Source organism: Telopea speciosissima, chromosome 1, assembly GCF_018873765.1.
Source record: "Telopea speciosissima isolate NSW1024214 ecotype Mountain lineage chromosome 1, Tspe_v1, whole genome shotgun sequence".
NCBI classification, from domain to species: Eukaryota; Viridiplantae; Streptophyta; class Magnoliopsida; order Proteales; family Proteaceae; genus Telopea; species Telopea speciosissima.
In genome coordinates, this window is record NC_057916.1 from 966,771 (window position 1) to 993,708 (window position 26,938).

Sequence of the window (26,938 nt, forward strand, 5' to 3'; positions counted from 1 at the left end):
CAGTCCTGGTGCTGTACAATTCTAGTTCCCAAACCGTAGAAGATAAAATATTCCCTGCAGCAAACAACAAAAACCTTCCATCCAACAAAAAAATGTATGACCAGCCTCTCAGTCTTACTCCTGGAGTCTGATTTCGGATTCAGTGACCGAGATCCCCGAGAGATGCCAGTTGCTAAGCTAGGTGGGATGTTGATATCATCAGTGAAGCTCGAAGAACCAAATGTATGGTGAGAAAGAAACCTCATCAATCCAGGCATGAAGAAATTGAAAACGTGGGGTAGGGTCACGCGTGGAAGCAAGATAATGGTCGAGAAATAGTTTCAAAAGAGATAGAAGAGGGAAAAGGAGAGAAAGAGATTTTTCTTTTTTTGATATTAAATTGTCCTAGGGGGATGCCCACAGAGAACTCCGAAGGTGGGGGGGGATGAGAAGTAACAAGCACAGGGTCAGAGGTAATGCCAAAGTGAGAGTCCAGGTCCAAGGGTAGAGGGGGGGAGAATGAGTAGAAGATCCACCAGTTTCCAAGGTGTCCAGTTGTTCTCTTTCCTTGGGTAAAACATCAACTGAAAGTGAGTCAGGTTTTAGTTCAGTCAAAAGGGCATTCATAAATGAGTCATCATAGGATTCTGTAGGTGAGGTGATGGATAAAGGCTCAGAGTGTGCCACAGGAAATGACACATATGGGTTCAGGGGAGGATCGGTCAAAAGGTCCTAGAAGCAGCCAGCATTAAGGCCCAAATGCGAGGTCACAGGGTTTAAACAATCAATTCCCTCCCAGTCCATAGAGGCATTACTATCACAATCCACTGGGCCTTCTCTCACAGGCCTCCGAACCAACGAATCGGGAGAGGACCCCGAGTCAACTAGAAGCACTGTATCAATCTATGGTTCATTAGGCTGATTATCCACCTGGTAGTTTGTGAAGTTCACGTGGAGGGGGATTGTGAGAGCTTGGTCAAACAGACCCGCAGAAGAGTCAACAGTAGAAGAGCTCGAAGGTCCAAAAATGGTGGGGCAAGAACTGATGTCATGACAGATTCGGCCACAACGTCCACAAATTTTAAATGCTTCGTACTTTAAAACAAATGGGAGCAATTCACCTCTGCAAGTTCTGGTTTTTGAGTGCATGCAGAGAGGGCGTCGCCACTTGATCAATAACTTCACCTAGCCATAGTAGGGGGGAGATCCAGATCGGTCTTCAAGTATAGATCGATCACTTTGCCAACACATGACACTGCCTGTTTAATGGCATCAAAAGAGAATGCTTGAGCAGGAACAAGGCTGACCTGTGCGCAAATAGGGACAGGTCTTATTAGTTAAGATTGTGTTATACCAAAAGAAAAAAAAAGTTAAGGGTGTGTTTGGATTTTCTTTATATATACTAGGGAGGGGGCCTAATAGTTAATTTTCAATTGGTTTGGACCTGGTCCAAGTCTAGTTTAGTACCATCTCATTCCCATGTGAGAGAGTGATGTGGTGATGTAACCGTTGGAGTAAATAGTGCATTGTGTCCATTTATTGCCAATCTCAATTAAACAATTCTATCCTGGAGCTCACTTCACAATTTCTCAAATTATTTCAGTTATTTTTCTTTTTCTTTTGTGAACCTAATTTTTCTGCACCCATGATGAAGAAATAATTTTTTCCTCCATTTCATTTGATTCTTTAATTAAACTGCAAAAGAAAGTTTCGAATAAATGCCTCACGAAGCGAGGTCTCGTGATCAAATCTTCGCCGTTGCATAATTTCTTGGGGCCACCCGTCTAAGGCTCACTAGGGCCTAGAAGCTCCCGGTTTGTGCATGGCATGGGGGTCATGTACGAGCCCAGGGGGATTTACTCGGCCTAAAGTCGAATACCCCTCCTGTCTCAAAAAAAAAAAAAAAAAGTTTCGAATAAAAAACCATAAAGGGTTGAAGTCAACGATGAACTCAAAATCCAATCATAACGTCACATCACTAACATAGAGATGAATAAATTTTTAATTATGTGATAGGGTACATTACACCCATCCTATTAATCAAATTATAGTCATTATCAAGGAATGAAAGTAAGTGATAGAGAAAATGCATACATGCCACTAAAATCACCTCCCTTTATCTCTCTGATGATTACTAAAATGTAATCAAAATTTAAATTTCTCTATATATTAAGTTATGCCAATACCATTATATTTTTTTTTCAATTCTTCTTCTTTGGGGGGGGGGGGGGGAGGGAACAGCAAAGAGTGGCTATTATTAAAATATTAATTTAATTAAAATGTTTATGTTTGATTATTAATTACTAAATTATTAAAATTTGCATAAAATGCACGTATTATATTCATTTGCTATGTTACGAAGAAGGGGAAATTGCCTAGATCTACGAAATAGAAAAAAGATTTACAAAACTAGTAGATGTAAATTATGTTTTACAATCACCGAAAAAGATTCACCAAATTCTCATATGAGTAAAAAAAGTGAATTAAACAACCAAAAAATACCCATATTACCCTTCTCTATTTTTTTATTGACCCCACCCTTTTTTCTTCGTCTTGTTCTCCTTCTCCTTCCTCTTCATCCTCTTCTGTTGAACGATCACATTTGCAACCACTCCCTCTCCCCTCCCCCTGCAACCCTGTCTCACCTCTTCCAAACAAATCGGCCCGCACCACCAACACAACCGCCACCGCCATTCGCTCCCACCCTCACTCAGTTTTTCTCCCTCCCTTGTCACCTCCCCCCCCCCCTCCCTCCCCTTATCTTCTCTGCACAACATACCCCGCCAAGCCCAGCCAAACCATTTTTACCCCCAAAATTCACTGAAAAATTGTTTTTTTTAATTAATAAAATGGTAGGAAAACAAAAGCTAAACAAAAATACAGAGGACCAGAGAATAAAAATATAGAGGAACAGAGTAGCCGTACATGAAATGGAAAATCTGTTTAGGGTTTTAAATAAAAGAACAAAACAAACTCAAGGTGTTTCTCCGATCTGCAACTTTTCTTATTTCAGTAATATGAAATGGAAAATCTATTTTCACTTCAAACATTTCCTGATGGAATAACATTTGAGTCGATTGCGACAAATACCCGACAGTATTGAGCGGCGTTTATATCTCTCCTCTTTCCCCAGTGAGTTATGCTAAAGAGTCCATGATCTTTCAAGGATAATGATTTCATTAAACGCTGACGGGTGAAGGTAATGACAAAGGGTGTGCGTTAAAATTGCCATCTTTTCTACTTTACACTAATCTAATTGTTCTTTGGTCATCGAAATTTCTCCGATAGGGTTGAAATTTTGTGGGTCCCCATTGAGATTTAGTACGATAGGCCCATCATCATTAGGTAAGTCTTAGGGGAAAAGAAAATTTGACAGTTTAGTGCTACAGTCGTGGGGATTTACAGAGAGAGCGGAGTAAGCTGGTTGGAGGCGGGAGCTGGGGCAAGGGAGCGTGGAGGGCCGGAGAGGGAATACGGTGGGGCAGGTTTGCAGGGGAGGGGGGAAAACTTGAATGAGCAGGAGAGAGAGGGAGTGGTTGCAGAGGTGTTCGTCATCGAGGAGGAAGAAGAACATGAAGGGTGGGTCAATAAAAAATTTAAAAAAAAAGAAGAAAAATTGAATAAAGAAACAAAAAGGAGGGGTGAAAAATTGAATAAAGAAACAAAAAGGAGGGGTGAGAGATTAACACTGAGGAGAGGGGTGTTTTTGGTTGTTCAATTAATTTTTCTTACTCATATGGGATTTTGATAAATCTTTTTAACATTGTAACTAGTAATTGTAAAACAAAATTTACATTTACTAGATCTTTTTTTATTACCTAGTAGATCTAGGCAATTTCTCATATGAAGAAACCATATTGTGCTTGAGGTATGCATAGGGTTATATGAACTATCCCCCCATTATATGAAACTATATGTTATATATTCAATAAGGAAACAAATTTAAGTTGTTTTTCCAAGGGAAGGGGATCTTCGCGCATAACCATTTTAGCACAAACATTATTTTTACCACTTGGTGATGTCTATTGGCACATAGGCTTTGTGAACATGTTATTCATCTCATCATCTAATAATGTGTTACATTTTTTTGTATTAATCAATGTTACCACATATTGATTCATATTTTAAAAATTCAAGTCTCGTGACAAATACAACCATAGGATCATTGGAATAAAAAGGGAAAATGCCACTAAATTCAACATGTGACATGAATTTCCCATACATCCAATAGCAAAAATATAGGGTTGTAAACAAGCAAATTTGAGGCAAGCACACTAGTATCCAAAATCAAATCCAATTAGAATATCCACTCTCTATATTTTATTTGATTGCCGTTGATTTTCCATGTAATATGGACCTTTGAATGCTGTAATGCTCTAATACCAAAAGGTAATTTGGTTAAGCTTGAAAAGTTAAAAGAGTCGGGTGTAGACCTAAAATGACTATTGGAGAAATGATGAAGAAAGACATGCATAACATAAGATTAGTACAAGTTTGACTTTGAATAGAATTGAATGGGAAAAAAAGGATCCATGTAGTGGACCCAATTTAGTGCTAGATGAGTTGTTAATTTCCTTCGCAACTCATAGATTTAAGGGTCTTTTTGGTATTATTTCTCATTTTGTTTATGATGTATTTAAAAAAAAAGCATTAATAAAAACTTTTTTATTTAAAAAAAAAATGAAAACTGTTTGGTGACTATTAGACATAATAGTAGAATGAGAAATCATTTGGAAAGTAGTTATATGTAAATAATTTTTAGTGGTAGGTGAAGATACCTCTCATCACCCAGCTTCATTTCCAAATCAACACAAAACCGTAAGGTGAAGAAATTCCCCCAAATCAACACGTACAAAGCCCTAAATCATATATCAACCCGTCAACTTTACCTTTTGGAGTAGCTTCACCAGCTTGTCGCCGGACGCCACTTTCGTGTATGAGTTTCATCGGACAATCTGATGGTTGTGAACAGGCTCTTTAATCTGTGCCGGTTGCTCTATTGTCTGATAGGTCATCAATTCCAGGAGATTGAAGGATTTGAGTCGTTCCAGAACAGAAGGAGAAGAAGAAGTTGATCTATGTCAGTTAGGTTTCATGGACGATGGCAACTAGTTTGTGTGGATCCTGAAATTTGTAGACGGTTATAACTCAATATCCCAACTATGTATAAATTTCAACCCAAACAAAGATCCTTTACTCACATGTTTAGTGGTAGAAAGTAAAACTTTGAAATTCTAGAATCTCTGAATAGGGTAAGTGAAAATATTTGAGTCTAAAATTTACTGTAGGGAAAAAGGTGCGTGAAACATGTAGCTGACCTAAACAAAGATCCTTCTTCTACTTCTTATTATTAATTTTTTGTTTATACTGGGATCATGTACCTGACCCCATTTAATTGGGATAAGGCTGAGTTGTTGTAAAATGGTGGGTTTGTGAACATGTACTTGCCCCCTCAGAAGCTCTTTCTCCTCTTCCTAATTTAATGATGTGGGTCTCCTTATATATGAATTGAAACCCATCAAATTGAATTGAGCTCAGAAAATTGCCATGTCGGTAATGCAAACCATGTGTACTATGATTCTTATCATGTGCCTTGTATTGGCCCAAACCTAGCTAAGGCCCATGAAAAACAGGTGGGCTGGACTCTCAATCCTTTGGCTATTTCCAGGCCTTAGCCTACCTTGAGCCGAGGTCTGGGTTTACTTTGGTCTTGGACACGCCCCAACCTGTCTGGGGTCCAGGCTAATTTTTCAAGGTGGACAAGCTTATGGTGTAAGGTGTTAGATAGATAATGCTTACAATCTTTGATCTAGATTCTGGGGATTTCAATTGGTCCGTGCCTGAGTCAGTTCATACATTTTATGGCTAGGATTAGTACTGGATCAATTAACTAATCGATCATATACCTTGGAGCCAGGAACATTTACTAATCAGTCCTATCCTTTGGAACCAAAAAAAATTACTAGTTGCTTTCACCATTTGAAAGCCAAGACTAGAAGCGAGTTCTTACCAAAAAAAACTAGAAGCGAATCGAGTGACCAATTGGTCCTAACACAGGAACCATGAAGTCTTACTAATCAATCATGGTTCTTTAAGCCATTTGAATATTTTAGCCTTCATAAACAATTTATGATAAAGTTAGACAAAGATCTATAGCATGGTTTTAGGTATCAGAATTGGATCTATCGGAAAAAATTTGCTGCTACACTTCTAGTAGGAATGTTCTTGCTGCATTCCTACTACAAGACTAGCAGTCAAGGAAATGGAATAATTCACTTCCCCTTTAGGTTCATAAATACTCTCCTAGGTTTTCGTATTTTCTAAAATACCTTTTAAGATCCCATTTCATTGGCTGCCAACCTTGTAACAGGAAAATTTCATCCAGATTTACCATGGCTGATACCGATGCCTAACCAATATTGCATTGAACTATTGATGGTACTAGAATAGGGGAGGGCAAAATGATAAAAGGAAAACCGTAACAATATTTGAAGGGGGCAAAATGATCCGATCTAACCTGACGATCTAGTCCGATATGGCCCATCAATATCAGTATTGGCAGTGAATACATATGCGGATATGCCAAAATTGCTCTCCGTAGGTTCAATGGTCGATTTTAAAACGAGTACATTTGCCCTAGAGAGTGAATACTGAATAGTGATTGGAAACCCTAACTAATAGGATTTGGTCCGATTTTGATTTTAAAATACATCACTTTTGGCTAGGATCAGAACCGACCAATTATTATTAAGTTTGGTCGGTCGGATCCGGTCCAGTTAATTGGTTCATACTTGAGTGGTAAGAATTTAAACTTGAGAGCTAAGTAAAGGGACAGGCAGTGGCCACGCCGTCGAAATCCACTGATCCTCAGTCCTCACCACACTGCGAATCCCGTGACTCCCTCCCTCGAATCACAGATTTCCCAATTGGTAGCGACGTTTTAATTCGGTAACGACGACAAACATTACTTTCCAAAACCGCCCCACAATCCCACCATTTCCCCCCCGCCCTCTCTCCTTTAGATATAAATTCAGGTGATCTCATCATGCAGAGAAAACAGATTAAATCCTCAAAACCCTCCATTTTCATCTTCATCGCCATGGCCTGCCTTATCTCTCTCACCCTCCTCTCCCTCCTCGTCATCTTTTCCATTTCCTCTGCAAAATCACATCATCCATCACCAAGCCATAAACCTAGTCCAACATTTTCTTCCGCCTCTCCCGAGATCATCCACCAAGCCTGCAAAGCAACCCGGTTTCCAGATTCATGCGAGGGCGCTTTGATTCAGTCCTCCAATCTGACCCAGAATGCAAAACCCATCGAGATCGTCCAAGCGGCCATGTCCATATCCGCTCAGAACCTCAAGACCGCCCAGTCTATGGTGAAAACCATCCGAGACACCTCTTCCGACAACCTGAACCGCTCCAAGGCGGCCATGACCTGCCTGGAGGTTCTACACAACTCAGAATACCGGCTCTCATCGGCGGCTGACGTGTTGCCAGGTGGCAGGATCAAGGACGCCCGGGCTTGGATGAGCGCGGCCCTTTGTTACCAGTACGATTGCTGGTCGGGCCTAAAGTACGTCAACGATAGTCAAAGGGTCAACCAAACCATGGCTTTCATGGACTCGTTGATTGGGCTGACCAGCAATGCACTCAGTATGATGATCTCCTACGATCTCTTCCAGGACAAGCTCGAGTCTTGGAGACCCCCAATGACGGAGAGAAACGGTTTCTGGGAGGACGGTGGGGTCGGCGGGTCAGGTTCCGGGTTCAAGGGCGGTTTTCCGTCGGGTTTGTCAGCGGACATTACCGTCTGTAAGGAGGAGGGTTCCGGCTGTTACAAGACGGTGCAGGCCGCGGTGGACGCTGCCCCCGATAACCAGTTAGCTCGTAAGTTTGTCATCTGTATCAAGACCGGTGTGTACGATGAGATCGTACGGGTCCCACTTGAGAAGAAGAACCTCGTCTTTATAGGTGATGGCATGGGCAAAACCGTCATTACGGGCTCCTGGAATGCGGGCCAGTCTGGCATTACAACTTATAACACAGCAACCGTCGGTAAGTAACAAATTGGGTTTTCAATTTTGGATTAGGATCGTTTCTAGGGAGTCCAGCGCCCAGGGTGTTGTCAGGGGATATTCAGTAGTTGAGTTGTATTACACATATCTTGATGCATGCCTAGGAATGTGTGTGGCACAGCCCAACGATTGGTGGTACCCTTGGCGTGCTAGACTCCTTAATTTTTTATAAAATAAAAAGCGTTTTCAATTCCATACGACGGAACACATTAACAGATAAGAATTTAGCTTGCCTCCAAGAAGCCCAGCATGCCCAGTGCTATTGATCGTTGGATTGTGTCGCACACATCCCGGCGTGTGCCAACATGTGTGCGGCACACCTCAACTATTGGATGTCCCCTTACATCACCCTGGGCGCTGGACTCCCTGGAACCGATCCTCAACTATTGGATGTCCGCTTACATCACCCTGGGCGCTGGACTCCCTGGAACCGATCCAACTGTCGGTACTATCAACATCAGCCCCATTCCCATGGGGTCCACTGCATGTGAAGTGTCCTATAGCCGCATGAGATATTAAATAATATAGGGGCCACATCACCACACCACTACCTACGAAGTACGAGCTACGAATTTGTTGGTTTTGTAGGCCATAATTAATGGTATATGGATGCAGGAGTTTTAGGAGACGGTTTTATGGCTCGAGACCTAACGATACAGAATACGGCCGGACCGGATGCGCACCAAGCCGTGGCACTCCGGTTGGATAGTGACCTATCGATCATAGAGAACTGTGAGCTCCTGGGCAACCAAGACACTCTCTACGCCCACTCCCTGCGTCAGTACTACAAGGGCTGCCGCATCGAAGGCAACGTTGACTTCATCTTCGGCAACTCGGCTGCAGTGTTCGAGGACTCGCTCATCCTGGTCCGGCCTCGACAGGTCAACCCGGAGAAAGGTGAGACCAATGCAGTGACAGCTCATGGCCGGACCGACCCGGCCCAGTCCACAGGGTTCGTTTTCCAAAACTGCGTCATCAATGGAACGGATGAATACATGGGCTTGTACTACAGCAAGCCCAAGGTTCACAAGAACTTCTTGGGGAGGCCATGGAAGGAGTACTCAAGAACAGTTTTCATACATTGTTATCTGGAAGCCCTCATTAGTCCACTGGGGTGGTTGCCATGGAGCGGCGACTTTGCACTCTCGACGCTCTATTACGGCGAGTTTGAGAATTCCGGTGCTGGTACAAATGTGACTGGTAGGGTGAACTGGAGTAGTCAGATACCCGATAAACATGTCCATGCCTATTCTCCCCAGAATTTCATTCAAGGGGATCAGTGGATCCCTACGTCTTCCTGATCAGAGGGAAAGAGACAGAGATAATAGACTAGGGAGCTCATATTTGTGTGAGGAGAGAGAATGTTAATGTGAACCCATGACTCTATGTTTGAGTGGAAGTAAGAAGAAATCCTCTCTTTGGCATGTGGATCTTTTTTTTTACATTTTTTTGGTCTACAACTCTACGTTAATACAGGTGAAAGCTCGCGCAGGTCAATAAAGTGGGAAAGAAAAAGCACATATGTCACACACATCAAGTAATAATCAAACTTAATGGTGGGGCAAATCAGCTTTCGGATGTGTCCATTGAGTCCCTTGTCGCCTCCACTAAAGAGATGCTCTTGCTAGTGATGGGTCACGGGTGATAGTTAACAATTTTCACTTCTCATGCCAAGGGTATTGTTTTTTTAATCTAACCCCAAGTCAACACGAGTCTGTTTGCCCTATTACTCTTATCTATTTTGTGATCAGCTTTTTGTGTTCACGGGGACTTCACTGTTTGATGTCAGCTTCCATTATCAGAAAAAATGAATACTTCAGTTCACATGAAGCTATGCTAAATATGGATGGATGGACATGGATCCTCCCCCCCCTCTTAAGACACAAGGAGACTAGGAGAATAGGGCCTTCCCATGATTCACAAAGAGTGCCTAAGCTGCTTATCTGGATTTTCCTCGTCTATGAAAGCCACACCACATGAACCAAGGAGATGACAGAGCTAATCTATCCTGGCTCAAGAGAATAATAGGTTAAAAGTACTCTTATCCAAAACAGGTTTTTTTTTTTCCTACTCATTGTGGGAAGAATGTTTTGCTAGGATAATGGTTTTCCTCCTAGTAGAGTACCATAATCAACAAAAGGAGAGGGATTGACATGTTACTCCCACATCATACATACCCAGAGGGGAAGAAGAGTTTTGATGGGTTTTTATTTTTCTTGTACAAGGGTCTCATATCATTAAATGAGGGATGAGAGACCCTGTGAGGGGGCATGTACACCATGGTAGCATGCCAGCCTTTTTCCATAAACAAAATAGGCACAACAGCAGCAGCTCAGTTGAGTTGAACAAATTTAAGCCTAACCAACATAGACTAATGTCAGAGCAGTTTGCATCACCGACTCCCCATTTAAGATAAAAAGCATCCCAGGCTTTCTGCCTCTTGCAAAAGTGGATGTTTTTGCAAGTCCTAAACAGAACATCTCAGTGGCATTTCCACTGCTTGTGAAAGTTGCAGTTTGACCGTCCACTTATTCTAATTGTGTCAACCTTGCAGGCGCACCGACCCAATAATCAAATACTCCCCGTTTAAGATAAAACGCATCCCAGGCTTTCTGCCTCTACCAAAAGTGGATGTCCTCAACAGAACATCTCAGTGGCATTTCCACTGCTTATGAAAGTTGCAGTTTGCCTGTCCACTTATTCTAATTGTTTCATTCTTGCAGGTGCACCGACCCAATAATCAAATCTCCAGAGTGTTTCCATCAACCACCACACCCACTGTCACCACCATTCACTTATATTGGAGTTGACGAATCCCAGAAAGGATATCCATTCTTTTTTTCAGGAGAGGATGGGGTGAGGGTGTTAGGGAGAGTGATGAACTCCAGAAACAGTATCAGTATTAAGTGTTAAAAAGATGATTGTTCATCGAGGAAGAGTTCTCAGATATTTGACAATTCCCCAGTGCCTCTTATGAAAAAACTACCAATAACATGCAAACTACAAGTACAAAATTAACAAAGAAAAAAAATTCTTAATACCCTGATTATGAAACAAATATGAAAGGCTTGAAAGTTTTTGACATTGTAAGTTTTTGACATGGATACAATGTCAGCATCATCTCCCCCCCCCCCCCCACCCTTTCTTTGTTTAGACCTCAATTTTCCCTTCTTCTTTTGTTTGGATCCATTTAGCCGACCCAATTAAGTTGGGATAAGGCTGTGTTTGCTGTTGCTCTAGTATACAATGTGAGCAGAGAAAGAGAAAAAAGTTGGTGGGAGGGAAGGGAGGGAGGGTTGCCCTCTTTTGGCAAATCTAGTATACCATAATAAGCTGATCAAATTGAAGACATGAGACTTCCATCAAAAAAAAAATTGAGGACATGAGACTCTGCAACACCCTAAAAAGCCAAAAACTTGGTATAGTTTACAGAGACTTACTAGGGAGGGATGCTTTGGTTACTGCAGGAGTTGTTGGGGTGACAGTTGCATTGTCTGTCCAGTTTTTCTCACCCCAGTGCCATAGCATACTCTCCCAGAAGCAAAAATCCTCAAAGCATGTTTTTAGACGGGGATCCTGTATCTTAATCTTCCAATGCCCATCACTGAAGTTCCTCTTCTCAGCTTGCCTCCGGTCCCACTCCAATCCTGCCTTCTGCTTGGACCTCAGCAAGCAAAATTTCTGCAAGTTCTCTGGCATTGCATCGTGCACCTTCCACCACCGCTTGTGTGCAACATCAGTTGCAAATTCCTGTAGTATGTCCACATTCCAGTTGCAGTCATAGTCCCGAAAACATAGCCATGGCTTAAGACCCAGATAATGGAGGACATACAGGATTGGGGGATCAGCCCCAAAAAGATGGGTCTTCATCTGTTTCTTCTCCTCCTCATCGCCTATCCAGAAATGCTTCAAGAAGTTCATGTGTTTCGGGATGCGGTGCCACCATGTAAAGATTTCATTTAGGTACCCTTGATCCCCGCCATTATAGGACTCAATCTCATTGATGTGATCCATCAGCAGATTGAATGTGCAATTTGATGGCTCAATGACCATCACACCAGAGTTGAACAGGGTAGCATTGTTTCCAATTGCAGTAATCTCTGGCATCCCAAATAAGAAATCGATGTTCCTTAGTATAAGCAGGTCTGCATCAATGAAGATAATCTTGTCATAGTCTGTCAGCTGCCAGAGACGGAACTTGCTGTAATTCCACTCATTGTAGGCTTCAGGTTCTGCTTTTGGATTCCTGATCCTCTGGATTGTCCGGATCTTCCAGCCTGCCGCCTCAAGGCCCCCTCTGTGATAGTCACTGATTGTCTCATCAACAAGTATCACCAAGTCCCTGGTTGAACCAACCATGCGAATGCTCTGGGCTGCGGTAATGGCACCACATACATATACATGAGCTGAATGCAAGATTGTTGCATATGCTTCCCGGTGCATTGTTCCTGTGTAAACCCGCTCTGTTTTTGCAGAAATATTTTGGAAATCATTCGTAACTATAAATCCCTAACAAATTGAATTCCTAGAAATCAATAACAAATTCAATTCCTGGTAACTTGGTAAAATAAGCTAATCAGTCTCTCTCTGACACACACATGCGCAGAGTCGAAGAAAGAGAGAACGCACTGTTGCGTACACATGCAAAGAAATTGAATTTTGATCTGAGTTGCAGTCAAAACTGAAATAACTTGAATTTCAATTTTGGCTTCAGTGATTAGAACCAAATTCGCTATAACCTTTCAGGATTTAAGTCACTTCAACCAAAATTAGCAGAATATGTTCAAATTCCAAACATATGCTGTTTGCATGTATATGTGCACAAAAATCTTCTGATGCATGACCTGGAAAACATATCAATCTTCTGAGGCACAGCTCTCAGATTCAAATTGCCTGGCTTGACTTGGAGGGCCCACAAGTGTAATAAATTTAGAAGCCAGGTAAATGAGTGTATAATTTCTATGTTATAAAACTAAATAAATTTTAATTAGGTGAAGTTGAGGTTTGCCCTTTGTTTCACCTAAAATATTAAGTGCACTACTACCAAGGTACTATGTTGTTGTTGTTTCGTATAAATCTTAATCATTGTTTAATAAATTGCGTTTAACTTGTAATTGCCATATTGGTGACATTTGATTTTTGTAACCATGTATCATTTCCGCCACATGGCCACCTAGATGGGGCTGAAATTTTGTGGATGAGAAGATCCCATACTCCCCTATTCAAATGTCAAGTTTCAACCCAATCGGAGTTGTCCACATTGCAAAATAAACCATTAAAAAATAGGGCTACTAAGAGGGTGCATAGATATATATATGGAAGGGTATGCCATTAAATGGAACGAGAAACGATTGAATTTGAGACTGAAATTTAGCATGTGGTTGATCCATACAATTTCCGAATCCAATGGTCGGATTTCTCCCATCACTCTTCCATGTGGCAGAATGAGACCCATGGTTACAATGATTTGTCACTGTGTGATGACGACAAGATTTCCTCAAATTTATGTGCGTACTAATCACAAAAAAATAATAATAATAATAATAATAAATTTTAAAAGAAGACAACCTAGTTATAATTCAATAGTTTCTTGAGCATCAATGTCTTCCTAAGATTAAAATCATTTATTTCATCTAAATATGAGCAAACCAAATGGCCAACCTTTTTATATGTACTTGACCAAGACTTTGAAATTACCATCACAGCCCGGCATGCAAGAACCCTAAATATCTGGGGTACAAAATAAGAAATAATTCAAGGTTTGGAGTAAAGATAAATTCAGGCAGAACAATGAAACTAAATTCAGATTTTGGTAATAGCTAACCTAGATACTGCAACCCTGTGATTCTTTCATGTAGGGTTCCAGATAGGGGACTGCTTAAGGTTGAGGGTAGACTCTCAAAAGAGTCATAGTAACCCGTTGGAGAGAAGGATCTATCAAACTTTAATTATTCTTAAACATTTCCTTCTTTCACTAAATAATACAGGACTCAATTCCTAAGACTCAAACTCAATGTAGTCCATAGAATTGGGAGTCAAACGACTCGGGCACTTGACTCAGCACAGTCATGCATACTTGTACTTATCACTAAGACTAGATTTGTTGCTGTAGGGACTGGATTATACTCGGGCAGAGTAGAGAAGTCAAATCAGGAGTCTATAGGTGTAGAGTTATGTAATAAGGGTAGTTTGGGTACTAGTCTAGTATCTTATCACATAACTCTAACAATAGGCTGTGACAAAGACAAGCTTTTTGGTACCAAATAATAAAGGAGCAAAATAAAACAAAAAACCAGAAGAGTTTGTTCCAAGCTGGGCATGGGTGATCTGTATGCTCCAGCTTGAGGGGGAGTGTTAAAGCAAATACATTATCGTGGGGTACAAGTTTAGGTCCACCACGATAGGGGGAGTGTCCCTATCATGGTTAATTGTTAGCTGTTACCTTGTTTTAATGTTTCCTAGTTTAGCTAGGATTCTGCTTAATTGTTTTTTAATCTAGTGAGGATTCTTTCTTAAGTTGTAAGCTACTGTAACTGATTATTAATAAGAATCATGGGGATACTGCTGAGAACTAACGATTGCTAATCTTCTCAGCAGTCATCCCTTCTTCTTCCTCCATGATTCTTCTCTTCTTCTCTCTCTCCCACTTGTATGATTGCTGGTTGTTAATGCTCTGATATAAATAAAATTATATTGTTTTTAAAGTACAAACCAATCCCCATAACTAGGTCTATGTATGAAGTCGACTGGAAAACATGCATTCACTCAAGGATGGAGACCTACTGGATCCCATTGCACCTAATAGAATTCACAAACATGATACTAGATTAAAACTGACCTTTGGCCTTGAGTGGAACCGCAAGTTCGCATGACCCAACAGGGAGCTGGAGCTTCTGTCTCAATGTACCCCAATTAGGCTTATATAGCCATGCATTCCCTTCACGTACCACAAGCTCCTTGCAGCTGAAGAGGTTTGGGATTGGGAAGCAGTCAGTCACAAAGAGCACATATACAGGATGGTAGGCTTTAGCAGAGACAGCAAGCCTTGCGGCTGCAAGCTGCAAATGCAACCGAGCAACATCTCTCGACCAGTTACTAGACTTGCGGCAGGGAAGCTTGACAGCAATGAGATCAAGCCGTGGATTTTTGGGAACCTTGGGTTCAGGTAGAGATGGACAAACAGGAACTTCTGATTCCTCTTCCTCATCAATCCATTCTGGGTATAAGGTCTCCCAAGTGACATTCTTCCCAATATAATCCAGGTTCACAACAAAATGCTCAGCGCGTAGTAGAAGTTGCTTCCAATGATCTACCTCACTGTCATTGAAGTTTAATAGGCCTATTCCTTGAAGATCTTTTTTGCCAGCTAGTTTCCCAATGGTTTTTGAGATCTGGTTCCAGTTAGCATGTATATGCGATACATAACGTGGATCTGCAATGGGCCTCTCCCACATCCACCTGTCTACAATACTTGGCCTGCACTAAAAGTATTAGCCTTCAATATCTTTAAACAGTCAGAAATAATGCTTTACTGTTTTAGTGCTAAATTGCCTCCATGGAATTACATCAGATCCAAAATCTAAGCATGCCTCTGTTAATAGTGGGAAGGCTTGTAACTAAATTTTTATGAAGCCATGTATTTTGGTCACTTTAAGGAAGAAAACAGAAGCTAAAAAACTTCAAAAGACAGTAGCATAATGCACTTGAGCATTTGTTGGATCCCACATATGATGTTCTCTCAGTAAAAAATCAAAAAGCATCGACATCAAAAAACAAATCTACCAATGATTGGATGGTCACAATTATCCAATAATGTCAACTATAATGACCGAGGAGATCAATGCAGATCCTATGGAAACCGAAGGATTTAAAGATCAGTATTGAAACCCTAGTTGTCTGCATCGGAGTGGATTGGCCAATCCACTGAGCAAAGGCTTGAGCTACACATTGCTACCAGATTGGTCGATACACTACATGAGACAAATCGGATTAGTCCCATCCCACAATGAGATATATTGGTGATTTGACAGATCAAAGACTGATCCTTGAAACCATGGTCAAGATCCATTGTATTCATCCCAACATGCTACATGGCCTCACAATGCCTTTTCCTCTTCTTTTGGAAGAAAGAGAAACAAATCCAAAACACCAGTCAGAATTAAGAAGTGTGAGCAGGGAGAAAAGGAAATAAAACATACCGAGAACCAGAGTTTGACAGATGATCAACACTATATATTGCCGGAGAGAGGAGGAGAGTTAAAAAAGTGCCACATATAATGAGAACAAGGAGAAGTTTCAAAGATAAAAACTTGCAGTTCAAACTCCAATCTTGGACAGGAATGTGGAAGGGCTTCTCAATGTCTTTAAAATCCTTATTTCTTATAGACCTTCTCTTATTTGTGTCATCACTGTATCAAACAAGCATTCAAATAGAAATCAGTGGCTAATGAGGCAAAAGGGCAATAGGAGAAAGGGAGGGGGGGGGGGGGCGGAAGATTGATAACAATGATGTGTAATGCAGGAAAGCTTATGAGAAGATTAAAGATTCATATATAAAAATGAACATTTCAATCAGTTATTATCAAGGACATTGCAAGGGCATATCAAGATATAACATTTGGCAAAAAGCCTTCCTATCTGTCACAAGAAGAAATCTTACAGTAAAATATACAAGATGAAATATTTAATCAACCTGCAAAATGCCGAGACACTGAAAACTAAAGAAAACCAAAACAAATTCAAAAATTATGTCCACATGTTTTAATCCAAAAGACCTTGGTTTAGGGACGGGGGAGGGAACAGTAACATAATTTTGCCATGAACTGGTATAATACATTCATAGTCATCATTTCCTTATCCTTACTATTTGAAATCGCCAGAGGAATCCTACTAACAGATTCAAGTCTAACTTGGACCACGTGGTGTTTTTATAAATTGAACCTTTAAATCTATCTCTACCACCTCAACCATGTCTTCAAGTATCGGGGGATACCTTGCTATGCCAGTAAATTATAATCTCTAGGACTACCCCTCGAACTGATGTGAAAATAAAAGAATCAGCCAGTTCGCAGGAAAGGATTACTGGAAACAATTATTTGTGGATACCTGTTTGCAGAAATGTGCAGTAGGTATCAGCCTCTCCTTAGAACCTCTCCCCTGTAATTCTTCTTGGGTAAATCAGAAGTTCTTTATTGATATGGACAAATAAGAGGCCTCCAATATAGTACAAGGAGTGAAAACAGCAATGGCTTTACAAAAAATCAAAGGTCCACTATTTCCAAACCCTGACCAAAAAAGTTGAGTATCCCACAATCTAAAGAGTGAGAGGATCTTCTGGAGGAACCCAGCCAAACCATGTAGAAGTGAAAATGCCCTCCCCAATTTCTTCAGCAATAGGACAGTTGTAAAACACATGATAAACAGATTCAGAGTCTTGACAAAAAAAAGAGAAACATTGAGCTAAGTATGACTCCTACAAATAAGATGGTCAACCACTAGGGTCTTATCTTGATAAGTAGTCCACATAAAAGAATTGCCTTTAGGATGGCCCACGGAACATAAAATGAGAAGGGAAGTCATTTTGGGCATATAAAATAATAGCCTGTAATTTCCATTGCAATGGTCTTTACATGAAGAAAAGTCAAAGGGATGAATGTAGAGATACAAAGGAAACCCTCTATGGTACAGGGTTTTCAGCACAACATACAGAATAGTTCTCAACCCAACCAACTCAACTAAGCCTTATCCCGGATAAATGCTACAGGAATCCTGTTTTTCTGTTCAACTCTATTTGAAGTCATAGTAGTGGTTAATAGCAATCAATATCTTCTCCCACCACTTCACCCCAGGTAATTTTCAGTCTACCCTTGTTCTTCTAGCTCCTCTAATATGCACCATATGCCTCCTCACAGGAGTTCCCAATGGCCTTTGTTGTACATGCTGAAACAACCTCAAGCAATTTTCTCTCAACTGATCACCTATCCGAGCCACTCTTAAATTGCTTTGTTGCTTCAGAAATTCCTCTCCTACAATCAGACCTGGTTCCTTTCTTCAAATTCTCAAACCTCCCACCCCCCATAACCAGCCTAGAATCAAAACTTCTCCTCGGCCGGCCAATAACACATCAAGAGAAACTGCAGATTATCATTGAACTCCATCTTTGATCAACCACTCAACCCAAAATAGATTAATAAACACTCCTTCCACCCATTATAAACCTAATTTTCTACCTTTTTCCACAAATTTTTCTCCTAATCAACCTTTCTGGAATTCCTTGAGCAGCAACTATTTGATTAAAAATCCTGACTTAATTTTTTACAGTCAACCATCCATCCTTGAAGATGATCTTTCATACCAAGTTCTTTAACCCAAAGTGTTTTTGGGCGTCTATCTTCGCGCTTGACTTAAGTATAACAAACCACATTGGAAATGAATTGATAACTTCCAACCCCTTTCAAACAATTTTCAACAGTTCTATTTGTGCCAAAGGCAAAGTTAATGTTTTCCTATCTGAGGAGTTCAATTGGGCTCTCTTGATATTGTTTCTCACTGTAGTGTTAAGATATCTCAGTAAGATTTTTTATTTTTCCTGAATCGACCAATTCTTGAAATATAACATTTACCATGTTCTTGCGTTTCTATGCCTCTCCAAGGTAAGACAGTTCTACATTTACCCATATTATTATCTTACGGACATTACCAGAAACAGCCTCTCCATGAAGCGGGGGTAAGGCTGCGTACATTATGACCCTCCCCAGACCCCGCAGTGGCGGGAGCCTCGTGCACTGGATACGCCATTTTTTTTTGACATTACCAGAAAGTAGGGAGGAAAACTGGGCAGGTTAAATGAGTGACCACTCTAATTATGACCGGATCAAATTTTAGGTAAAGTTCAAGTTCCATTTGGTTGAACCATATGGTGTTCAGGTTAGAATCCCATTATAATTCCATTAAGGAATTTGATTATTTATGGTCTAGATTCATATAGGGACCATCCTGGTATTTCCTGCTCGAACACAACCAGGCGTGGTCTTGGAGTCAGGGTTATGGTCAATGAGATCAGGAACATGTTAGCCAAAATACATCAAACTTGCTCCACTATTACCAGAAAGTCCAGTCTTCATAATTCATCCATGCTTTTTAACATCATTAGATATCCCAATGGTTATAATGAATCGGTTAAACATGTAGGCCCAATGTTTTCAGGTTATGGTTTCTTTTGCTGATGATGCATTTCCCTTCTTAACTTATCCATTCATGAGGACACAAACAAAACAATTTTCTTTAGAAGAAGGAAGCCAAAGCTCTTAACTTCCAAGATATTTCATTGCAAACTAATTTTGACAGCAAAAAAAACAAAAAAAAAAACATTGCGGTGGCAATGTTAATGTAAACCTTCTTTACACGTTGCTCCACTCACGAGGAACAGAATGGTGGTGGGGGTTGAAGTAACTGAAATATTCTTGAACAAGAAAGATGCATACTGAAAGATAACAAATTTTGGAGGTAAGTTTATTCGAAGTTCTGTTTTCCTCTTTGAATGGGTCTCCAAAGTAATAAGTTTATCTAAACAATTGCATCGTGAGATTGAAGTGTCTATTACAAACTAAGATCCAAACTGAGGACTATTGCAAGACATCTTTATCTATAATTGGTATGCTTTGAACACTTTCTCACACAACTTATTCAATTTAGGGACAAAGATCCCCTTGCCGTCAGTATGGGGATGCATTCCCCTGCTCTCTCACATCACTGATGCTCTCTCTCCTCCCTGATCATGTGGGTCCCCCGTATCAATGAAATTGTTTCTAGCACCCTGATAGGTGTGCCATGGGAGATTCCACCCACAATGGTGGTGTCAGAAACCCTCTCCCCTCATTCTAATATGAAAAGTTCCATCTGTGTTTCTATCACCTTCTGCGCACCATTTTGATATGTTAGTTTATCACTTCAATAAATTTCTTGGTCCAAAAGCAGCCTGAACAAGCTGTGGCTCTGAAATCAAAGAAGGGAAATACTGAAGAAACTACTTGGACTGAAGCCCCAGGATCTGGAAGGCAAAAAATGATGAAAAAGGTACAAGATCACCACAAAGGCATGCTCTGATAAACCACTCATCCACAGTTATGTCAAAAACAATGAAAACCCCTAATACCAATGACTTGGTGGAAAACACAGATGAATGCCAGTAAATATCAATATCAGGAAGACCTGAGTGAGCCCTCCATTAGATAAATAGATCATAACATTCAGCTTTGCTACTCAGTAATAAAGCCCAAAAGAAAAGCAAAGGAAAATTAAAACTATTAAGTTAGATATTTCCACCATAATACAACCAGTTCGATGATTCATATGAACAGAGACACAGAGACCAAAAACAACAGAACCAAAAAAGACTTATTTTAGTTTTTGACGGGACAAAAGAATGAATAGATAAACTCACGTTGTCCCGGATAGTCTGTGTCTCGCCTCAATCGGACTAGGCGAGGTACCAATTGCTCCTCTCATCTCGACTAATTTGCAGCAGGGGCAGGCAACATCTGAAAATAAAACAAATCCTCTTGATGGAAAAAGAAAAAATAAAGAATCAGAGAGAATTGGGAAGCACAAATATTCAACTTAGGAAAGTGTCCTGAAGAAGCTGGCCAGGGAAGAATAAAGAGATAGAGAGAGAGACAAACGCACAACAAGAATATAATAAATGAGAAGAACGCCAAATTGGAAGATTGGAATATCAGAAGAACAAAGTCAATAAAGTCATACAGAACCCAAATTAAATGAGGTGAATAAGAAGTTACGAGTAAACAATCAAGACAACTTCAAAGGAAATGAACTAAGGAGAACCCAGCATCAAACGAAGAAGCTGCCATCGGTGAGGGAGGAAACACTGAAGGTGCCAGGAAGAACCCATCGACCCACACGCCAGAAATATGAGATCTAGAAGATACCCAGATTGGAGACAAACTTCAATAGAAACGTTTAAAAGCAAACCTGTGAATTCTTGATCTCTCCCCTTCTCCTCCTGTCACTCTGCTTCTCTCTCTCTCTCACTGACCTCTCAACAGAAAGAGTTTCAGTGAGAGGTCGAAATGGGATTTGGAAGTTTTTCTTCCCCTAAATCTGTGAAGCGTAAATCGAATAAAGATAGTTCTGAGAAGGCGGTTAAGTGTCAGAGGACTGCAGCTCATTCACAAATCACGAGTTGGACCAGAGTCAATATTTTTGTAAGCAGAGAAGAAGTAAGAAGGAAATGAAAGCTAATTTCTCTCTCCTGTCTGATTGACCAAAAAATACTGAATTTGTTAGCTGTCTTATTCGCATGGGTGTGTGTAAGTGTGTTTGGTGGCCAAGAAATGGATAGAATCAATTGTTATTATTTTTGTCTTATTTTTTTATATTTATATTTCTTGCCAACCAAATACATTCAAAATGTTGTAAAATTAGAGATAGTAAAAATATTAATTTTTTTAAAAAAAGGAGAAAATTTGATCATCTGCACCCACCTTCAATGTCATCTTTCATTAAAAAATATAATAAGGTGTCGACCTATGTTCATCATTCATTATTAACAATGTCAGAATTATGAAAGATGAGAATCTTCATCCAATGTTTAATTTCTGTAAGGTTTATTAATTTCATCGAATGTTTAATAGAATTTTTGTTTGAAACATGGTTATAGTTGACAAATACAGATTCGAAAATAATTAAAATTTAATCCTTTTCGACAATTTAAAGCTTTGAAAAAAAAATAGATTATGGGAAAAAGTAGTATCTATTACATTTGAATTTTTTAGAATTAAAAAATCCGATTCATTTTTTGAGAAATATTAAACAGTTTCATATATTTTTTCTTTATTTTATTGAAATTTTGTAAAGATTTTTTAATTTTCAAACCAAATTGCTTGGTATTAAATCATTCTCAAATTTTTCTTAGGGACTGAATTTTGTCTATATGGAACCTAATTATTCACAAATTTGCTAACTATGTAGAAATGAAAAGTTAAGAACCATCATAATTTTAACCCTGGGTTGTAGAGTCAAGAACAAAAAAATTCTTGACTACATACCCTATTGTGCAATTACAATAGGGAAGGTTGCTTCATTGCAACTTAGTGGTTGAGTTCGAATCAAGAACACCCTCTTGACAAAGTGGCACGAAGCCTCCCAAACCCTACAATGGTGGGAGTCTCATAGACTGCATATGTCATTTTTTTTTTTAAAATATATCTAGTTATGCCATGGATGATGTGGTAAATATAACCAGTAAACATTTAGGGAATGGCTAAATTGACAACTTATGAAGTTTTAAATTAACTTCAATCATATACCTTTCCATTTATGTCCATATATTTTAACTCTAATCTTAGATTTTTTTAATATTTATTTCGCCATATGACCACCACCATTTAAACTGAAACTTGATATAGGAATAGAGTGACTTTAGGCCTACGTGTCCATTAAAAATTTCAGCTCTATTGAAAATACCATGTGGCAATTCCATATATGCCATAAAGAAAACCTCCCTTAACGTGGAGGAATATAAACTTGCATTGGAGAATAATTATGTGTTTTAATTTTTTAATGAGATTCTGTGAAAGTGAATCAGATTTGAGCTAGGCAAATGTCAGGTTGGAGTTAGAATATAAAATTTTCAATAAAATATAATTTTGACGTTTATGGTAAGGAGTAGAGGCAATCACATCTCCATTAAAAATAATAAGCATCACATTAACACTTAACAAACTATAATGATTAATAAGTGTCAATATATATATCTTCATATAATTGGTTGTTAAGAAGCCTAATAAAGGAAATAACTTTACACTTTTAGATTTCGAATAAGATGATTCTTTTACCATATTTTACAAGGGTAATCATCTTGTTTGTAAATTATTTTATTATGGCATCTGTGACCCCACCCACCATCAAGAATTTGAAGATTTGGGCATCTGATCAAATTTCTAGCTCATATATCTTATGGGCATATCAAGAACTTTTCTAAGCTAATCATCTAAATCTCCTCCCCAGTTAGGGGTAACAGAGGAAGCTTATGCATATCCATTCTTAGGTCTCAAAGAACTTGCACTCTCAATTGAAATATGGCAATATACCGGTAGCTAGTTAGTGTACTATCGCCCTCTCACATGGGTATTTTTTCTATTGTTTTTTTTCTTTATACGTATCCTAACCATGTGGACCGCATATGAATGATACTATTCCCATTGATCTTACGTGAAAGATTCCCCTATATTGTCGTCATGGGGAACCCCCTCTCCCTTAAATTTTATTTTCTTTTACAATCAACTTCCCTGGTTTTTTAATAAGGAAAATATAGATTCCATTTGAAAAGTTTGATTACCATATTTATTAAGAGTTTAAGAAAGTTACAAAATCATGATTACAAAAAAAAAAAAAATCTCATTTTCTTTTCAAAATTGATTTCAAATAAAACCTAAAGAAACAAAGGAGTCTGTTATTATTGTAGGAAAATACCTAATTTGACAGCTTAGCATGAATTCTAGATGAAATTGTTACTAGTTAACCTAAATGATGGGAGTTTGAACTCACTCAATCCAAACAGTGAGTAATAGTTAACAACCTATAGGTTGTTGGTTGGTCCCAGTTTCTTCCAAATGTATAAGGTTCATTAATTAACAGGTTGACATAATAAATACTTCGACTCTCAAAATTCTCACACTCCTAAGCTATGCACGCCTGAACTGTAGATAACATGGAGTTAAAATACTCTGCATGTACGTTCATCTGTATTTACACTTCAAGTGGTAGCACCTGTCACTTTTGTTTCTATAAATACCCCTCTTCACCTTTTAAATGGCAATAAATGAGACAGGTGTTGGCACCTAAAGCATATGTGTAGGTGAACGTACGTATGTGTAGATGATTTTAATATTTCGATAACATGTGGAGGCACATAACCAAGAACTCTCTCATGTACGTCAACGTGGCCACAGTGCTTTGGACTGCACCCCTTTATAAATTAAAAAAAAAAAGTTGGATTTTTGAATTAAAATTATTACTAGATTATTCAATCAAACAAAAATTATTACTAGGTTGAACTATTTCACATATAATACCTACTACAAAGCTAATCAGTGTTAGGTAAGAAATTATGTATCATATCACCAAGTTAGATCACTTTGATGGTTTAGTCACCTACTTCATTCTTTCTTATACATCCCTTTCGTTGCACAAATTAGTTGTTTCTTTGACCACATAAGAAGTAGTGATTCTAATAAGTATCAAGTTCATAAGATATATTTCAATTTGTTTTTTTCATGTGGAATGATATATTTGAACAAATTAACTTATTTGGTTTTTGTTTTTGTTTCGTTTTTCTTTTAATTAATTGTCTTCAAAAGAAAACTAACTTTATTTTATGTTTTTTGTCGGAGAGGGCAGAAAATTAAAGAAAGAAAAATCTGTACTACTATTTCTTATTTTATAAGTATTAAATAGCTTAATGGTCCTAAGAAAACATTACCAAACCCAAAACAACAAATGCTTTCAAGTTGCAACAATTAGATTAGTTATTCATATAATTGTTGACTAATTAACATGATGATTCTTGTGCCTAGCGCACTTGGTAGCATGTGGTATGTGTTCATATCTTCCGCTCCCCCATAGAATAGAATAAAATAGGACCTATTAAAAAATTATAAATATATGGTGATTCTCGTAATCTCATCCTAAGGTAGAAGGTGGGAGACAAAGAGAGAGATCAATAGACTTATAAGTTATCATATGTATTAAAAAGTTAAAACTAGAAGATAAGTAAGTAAAACCTCTTGAATAAGTTTTTGACTTTGGAGTTTGTACTTTGCAGCTCAATCAGAAATTTTATTCTTTCTTGCAAATCCATCTTTTTTTTTTTATTTCTGGTTTGGAGGTAGAGGAAGATTAATAGTTAATTAACCATAATTCTTATATATATATTTTTTTTGGAAAACCCATAAGAGATTGCTTAGAGAAAACAACAGAAAACTTCAAAGTAAGGTTCTGTACTTGTATTGATATTAATGATGATAATATCAAATATTTTTAAACAAATTGGAATCTGGACAGATGTCAAAGAGTGAAGGGCGTGGTTGGAAATCCTTATACATACGATGGAAGCCTTGCACCTATCGCTACGTCCCTGCTACTGCATGCATGTGCTTTGTTAATTTATATATGTCTATCTATATATCTATATATGTTATATGTATCTGTTACTTTCAAGCAATGTCTGTTAGAGTAGGAAAAATTTATACTTTATATAGTCTCTATACTATAGTAGGCAATAAGAAAAGGACACACAGTACAGCGAAGCGTATGAAACATGACAACCTGAAGATACCTACGTAATTGTATTCAAAGCAAAGCAAAGCCTTTATCTTTGATGGTTGTTGTGGCATGGTCATGCTTCCACTATTATATTTCCTTTTCCATCTCTCCCACTCTTTTACGGTGATAATGATTTTTAGTTTTCTCTTTTTTCCTTCATAGTAGATGAGTGTACGTGTTATTGGTTTTCTTTTTTTTTTGTCTACATTGAAAAGTACATGTCTGATACTAGTCCATGAGATAAGTCAATGAAATAGTCAATGATTGAAGCATCTGACAAATGTCAATTATGATTTTATACATACCTACTCTAATTGTTTACACAAATTATTTAGAATTTTGTTATCAAACCAATAATGCAGCCGATAATTAATATTATTTTATTTTACTTTAAAAAAAAGTTTATCGTTACGAGGATGTAAAGAGAATCTCTTCATCTACCATGATGTGACATTGGACTCTTGGGAAGATGAATTTCATCATTAATTCCTGTCCAATATTATATGAAATCGAAAACACCATTCTCCACTCTAATCCAGAGCCATGGCTTCTCTCTTCACTGTAGATGAGAGGAAATTCATTTCATTTTTTAAATAAAATGAAAAACAAAACTATTAATCGATTTACAGTGAAAACATAAGAGGAAGCCGACTCACTTTTTTTTTCCCGCTGTTCTTTATGAAATCAAATACATGATATAAAATAAGTGAATAAAAATTTTGGTATGGTATATGATTGGATAGTGCCATCAAGGAAGCCATGATATTAGCATTTCATTTTCAAAAAATTGGTGATAGAGGATGGTCAAAATACCATTGTTAAATACATTACACCAATAGTCCACATTCTTAGTTCCATTCAAAGTGAATCCATAAATAAATTTCGTAAATCAAGCGTAGGCTATTCATGAGAAGAGGGAACCTAAGGTCCCAACTACAATATATATTTTAGGCATGTGCACATTAGAGCATTATGTTACATGAAAAAGGCATAAAACTAAGTTGATCACATTTGAAAAAATATTCAAGATAAAGCAACGAATGCCTCTCTCTCTCTCCTTGATACTCTTGAATTATGGGTGTTTCTACTTATCCTCCTAATTAAACTAACACACATTATGGGGATTTATTTGTACTATCTTTGTAGCCAATGGTCTTGTTATTTTTGCAAGACGTAATAGGCAGCATCTTGATGTAACAACAATATTTTTTTTTTGGGAAGTCATTTTCTGTCCGACAGTGTGGCGTACGCCAGTACTCCCATGTGTCTATCTCTCTCCTCCTCAAAACAAAGGGGCAAAGATGTCTTTTCATATAAGGAGGAGAGAGATAGACTCATGGGGAGTGCTGACGTAGACCACACTCCCGGGCAAAGAACTTTCTCCCATTTTTTTTTTGTTAAGTTTTTCCGGCTTATTCCTCTCCCCCCCCCCCCCTCCTCTCCCTCCCAAAAAAAAACCATCAAATATATCCTTTTTTTTTTTCTTTTCTAGATTGTCTTCGTGACACTTGTATTTGGAATATCCATGTAACCTTC

General features: G+C 38.6%; 2 protein-coding genes across 2 annotated transcripts; one reads left to right on the top strand and one right to left on the bottom strand.

Annotated features, from left to right (window-relative positions):
- The first annotated feature begins 6,980 nt into the window (after positions 1 to 6,980).
- Positions 6,981 to 9,361, top strand: LOC122648674 (probable pectinesterase/pectinesterase inhibitor 51). Its single transcript, XM_043841891.1, has 2 exons — positions 6,981 to 8,039; positions 8,675 to 9,361. The coding sequence occupies exons 1-2, from the start codon at positions 7,025 to 7,027 to the stop codon at positions 9,358 to 9,360; spliced, it is 1,701 nt and encodes a 566-aa protein (XP_043697826.1). The 5' UTR covers positions 6,981 to 7,024; the 3' UTR covers position 9,361.
- A 2,030-nt stretch (positions 9,362 to 11,391) lies between these two features.
- Positions 11,392 to 21,318, bottom strand: LOC122643876 (putative UDP-glucuronate:xylan alpha-glucuronosyltransferase 3). The gene is made up of 5 exons (XM_043837450.1): positions 21,050 to 21,318; positions 20,502 to 20,598; positions 16,258 to 16,467; positions 14,898 to 15,535; positions 11,392 to 12,522 (listed from the first exon to the last, which is right to left on the bottom strand). The coding sequence occupies exons 2-5, from the start codon at positions 20,564 to 20,566 to the stop codon at positions 11,486 to 11,488; spliced, it is 1,950 nt and encodes a 649-aa protein (XP_043693385.1). The 5' UTR covers positions 20,567 to 20,598; positions 21,050 to 21,318; the 3' UTR covers positions 11,392 to 11,485.
- Positions 21,319 to 26,938: the final 5,620 nt, after the last annotated feature.

Coding starts and splice junctions, on each gene's coding strand:
- LOC122648674 (XM_043841891.1), top strand. CDS start 7,025: ATGCAGAGAAAACAGATTAAATCCTCAAAACCCTCCATTTTCATCTTC. Junction 8,040..8,674: donor TTATAACACAGCAACCGTCG/GTAAGTAACAAA, acceptor ATATGGATGCAG/GAGTTTTAGGAGACGGTTTT.
- LOC122643876 (XM_043837450.1), bottom strand. CDS start 20,566: ATGAGAGGAGCAATTGGTACCTCGCCTAGTCCGATTGAGGCGAGACAC. Junction 16,468..20,501: donor CACAGACTATCCGGGACAAC/GTGAGTTTATCT, acceptor TGTTTGATACAG/TGATGACACAAATAAGAGAA. Junction 12,523..14,897: donor GGTTCCACTCAAGGCCAAAG/GTCAGTTTTAAT, acceptor CTGCAAAAACAG/AGCGGGTTTACACAGGAACA.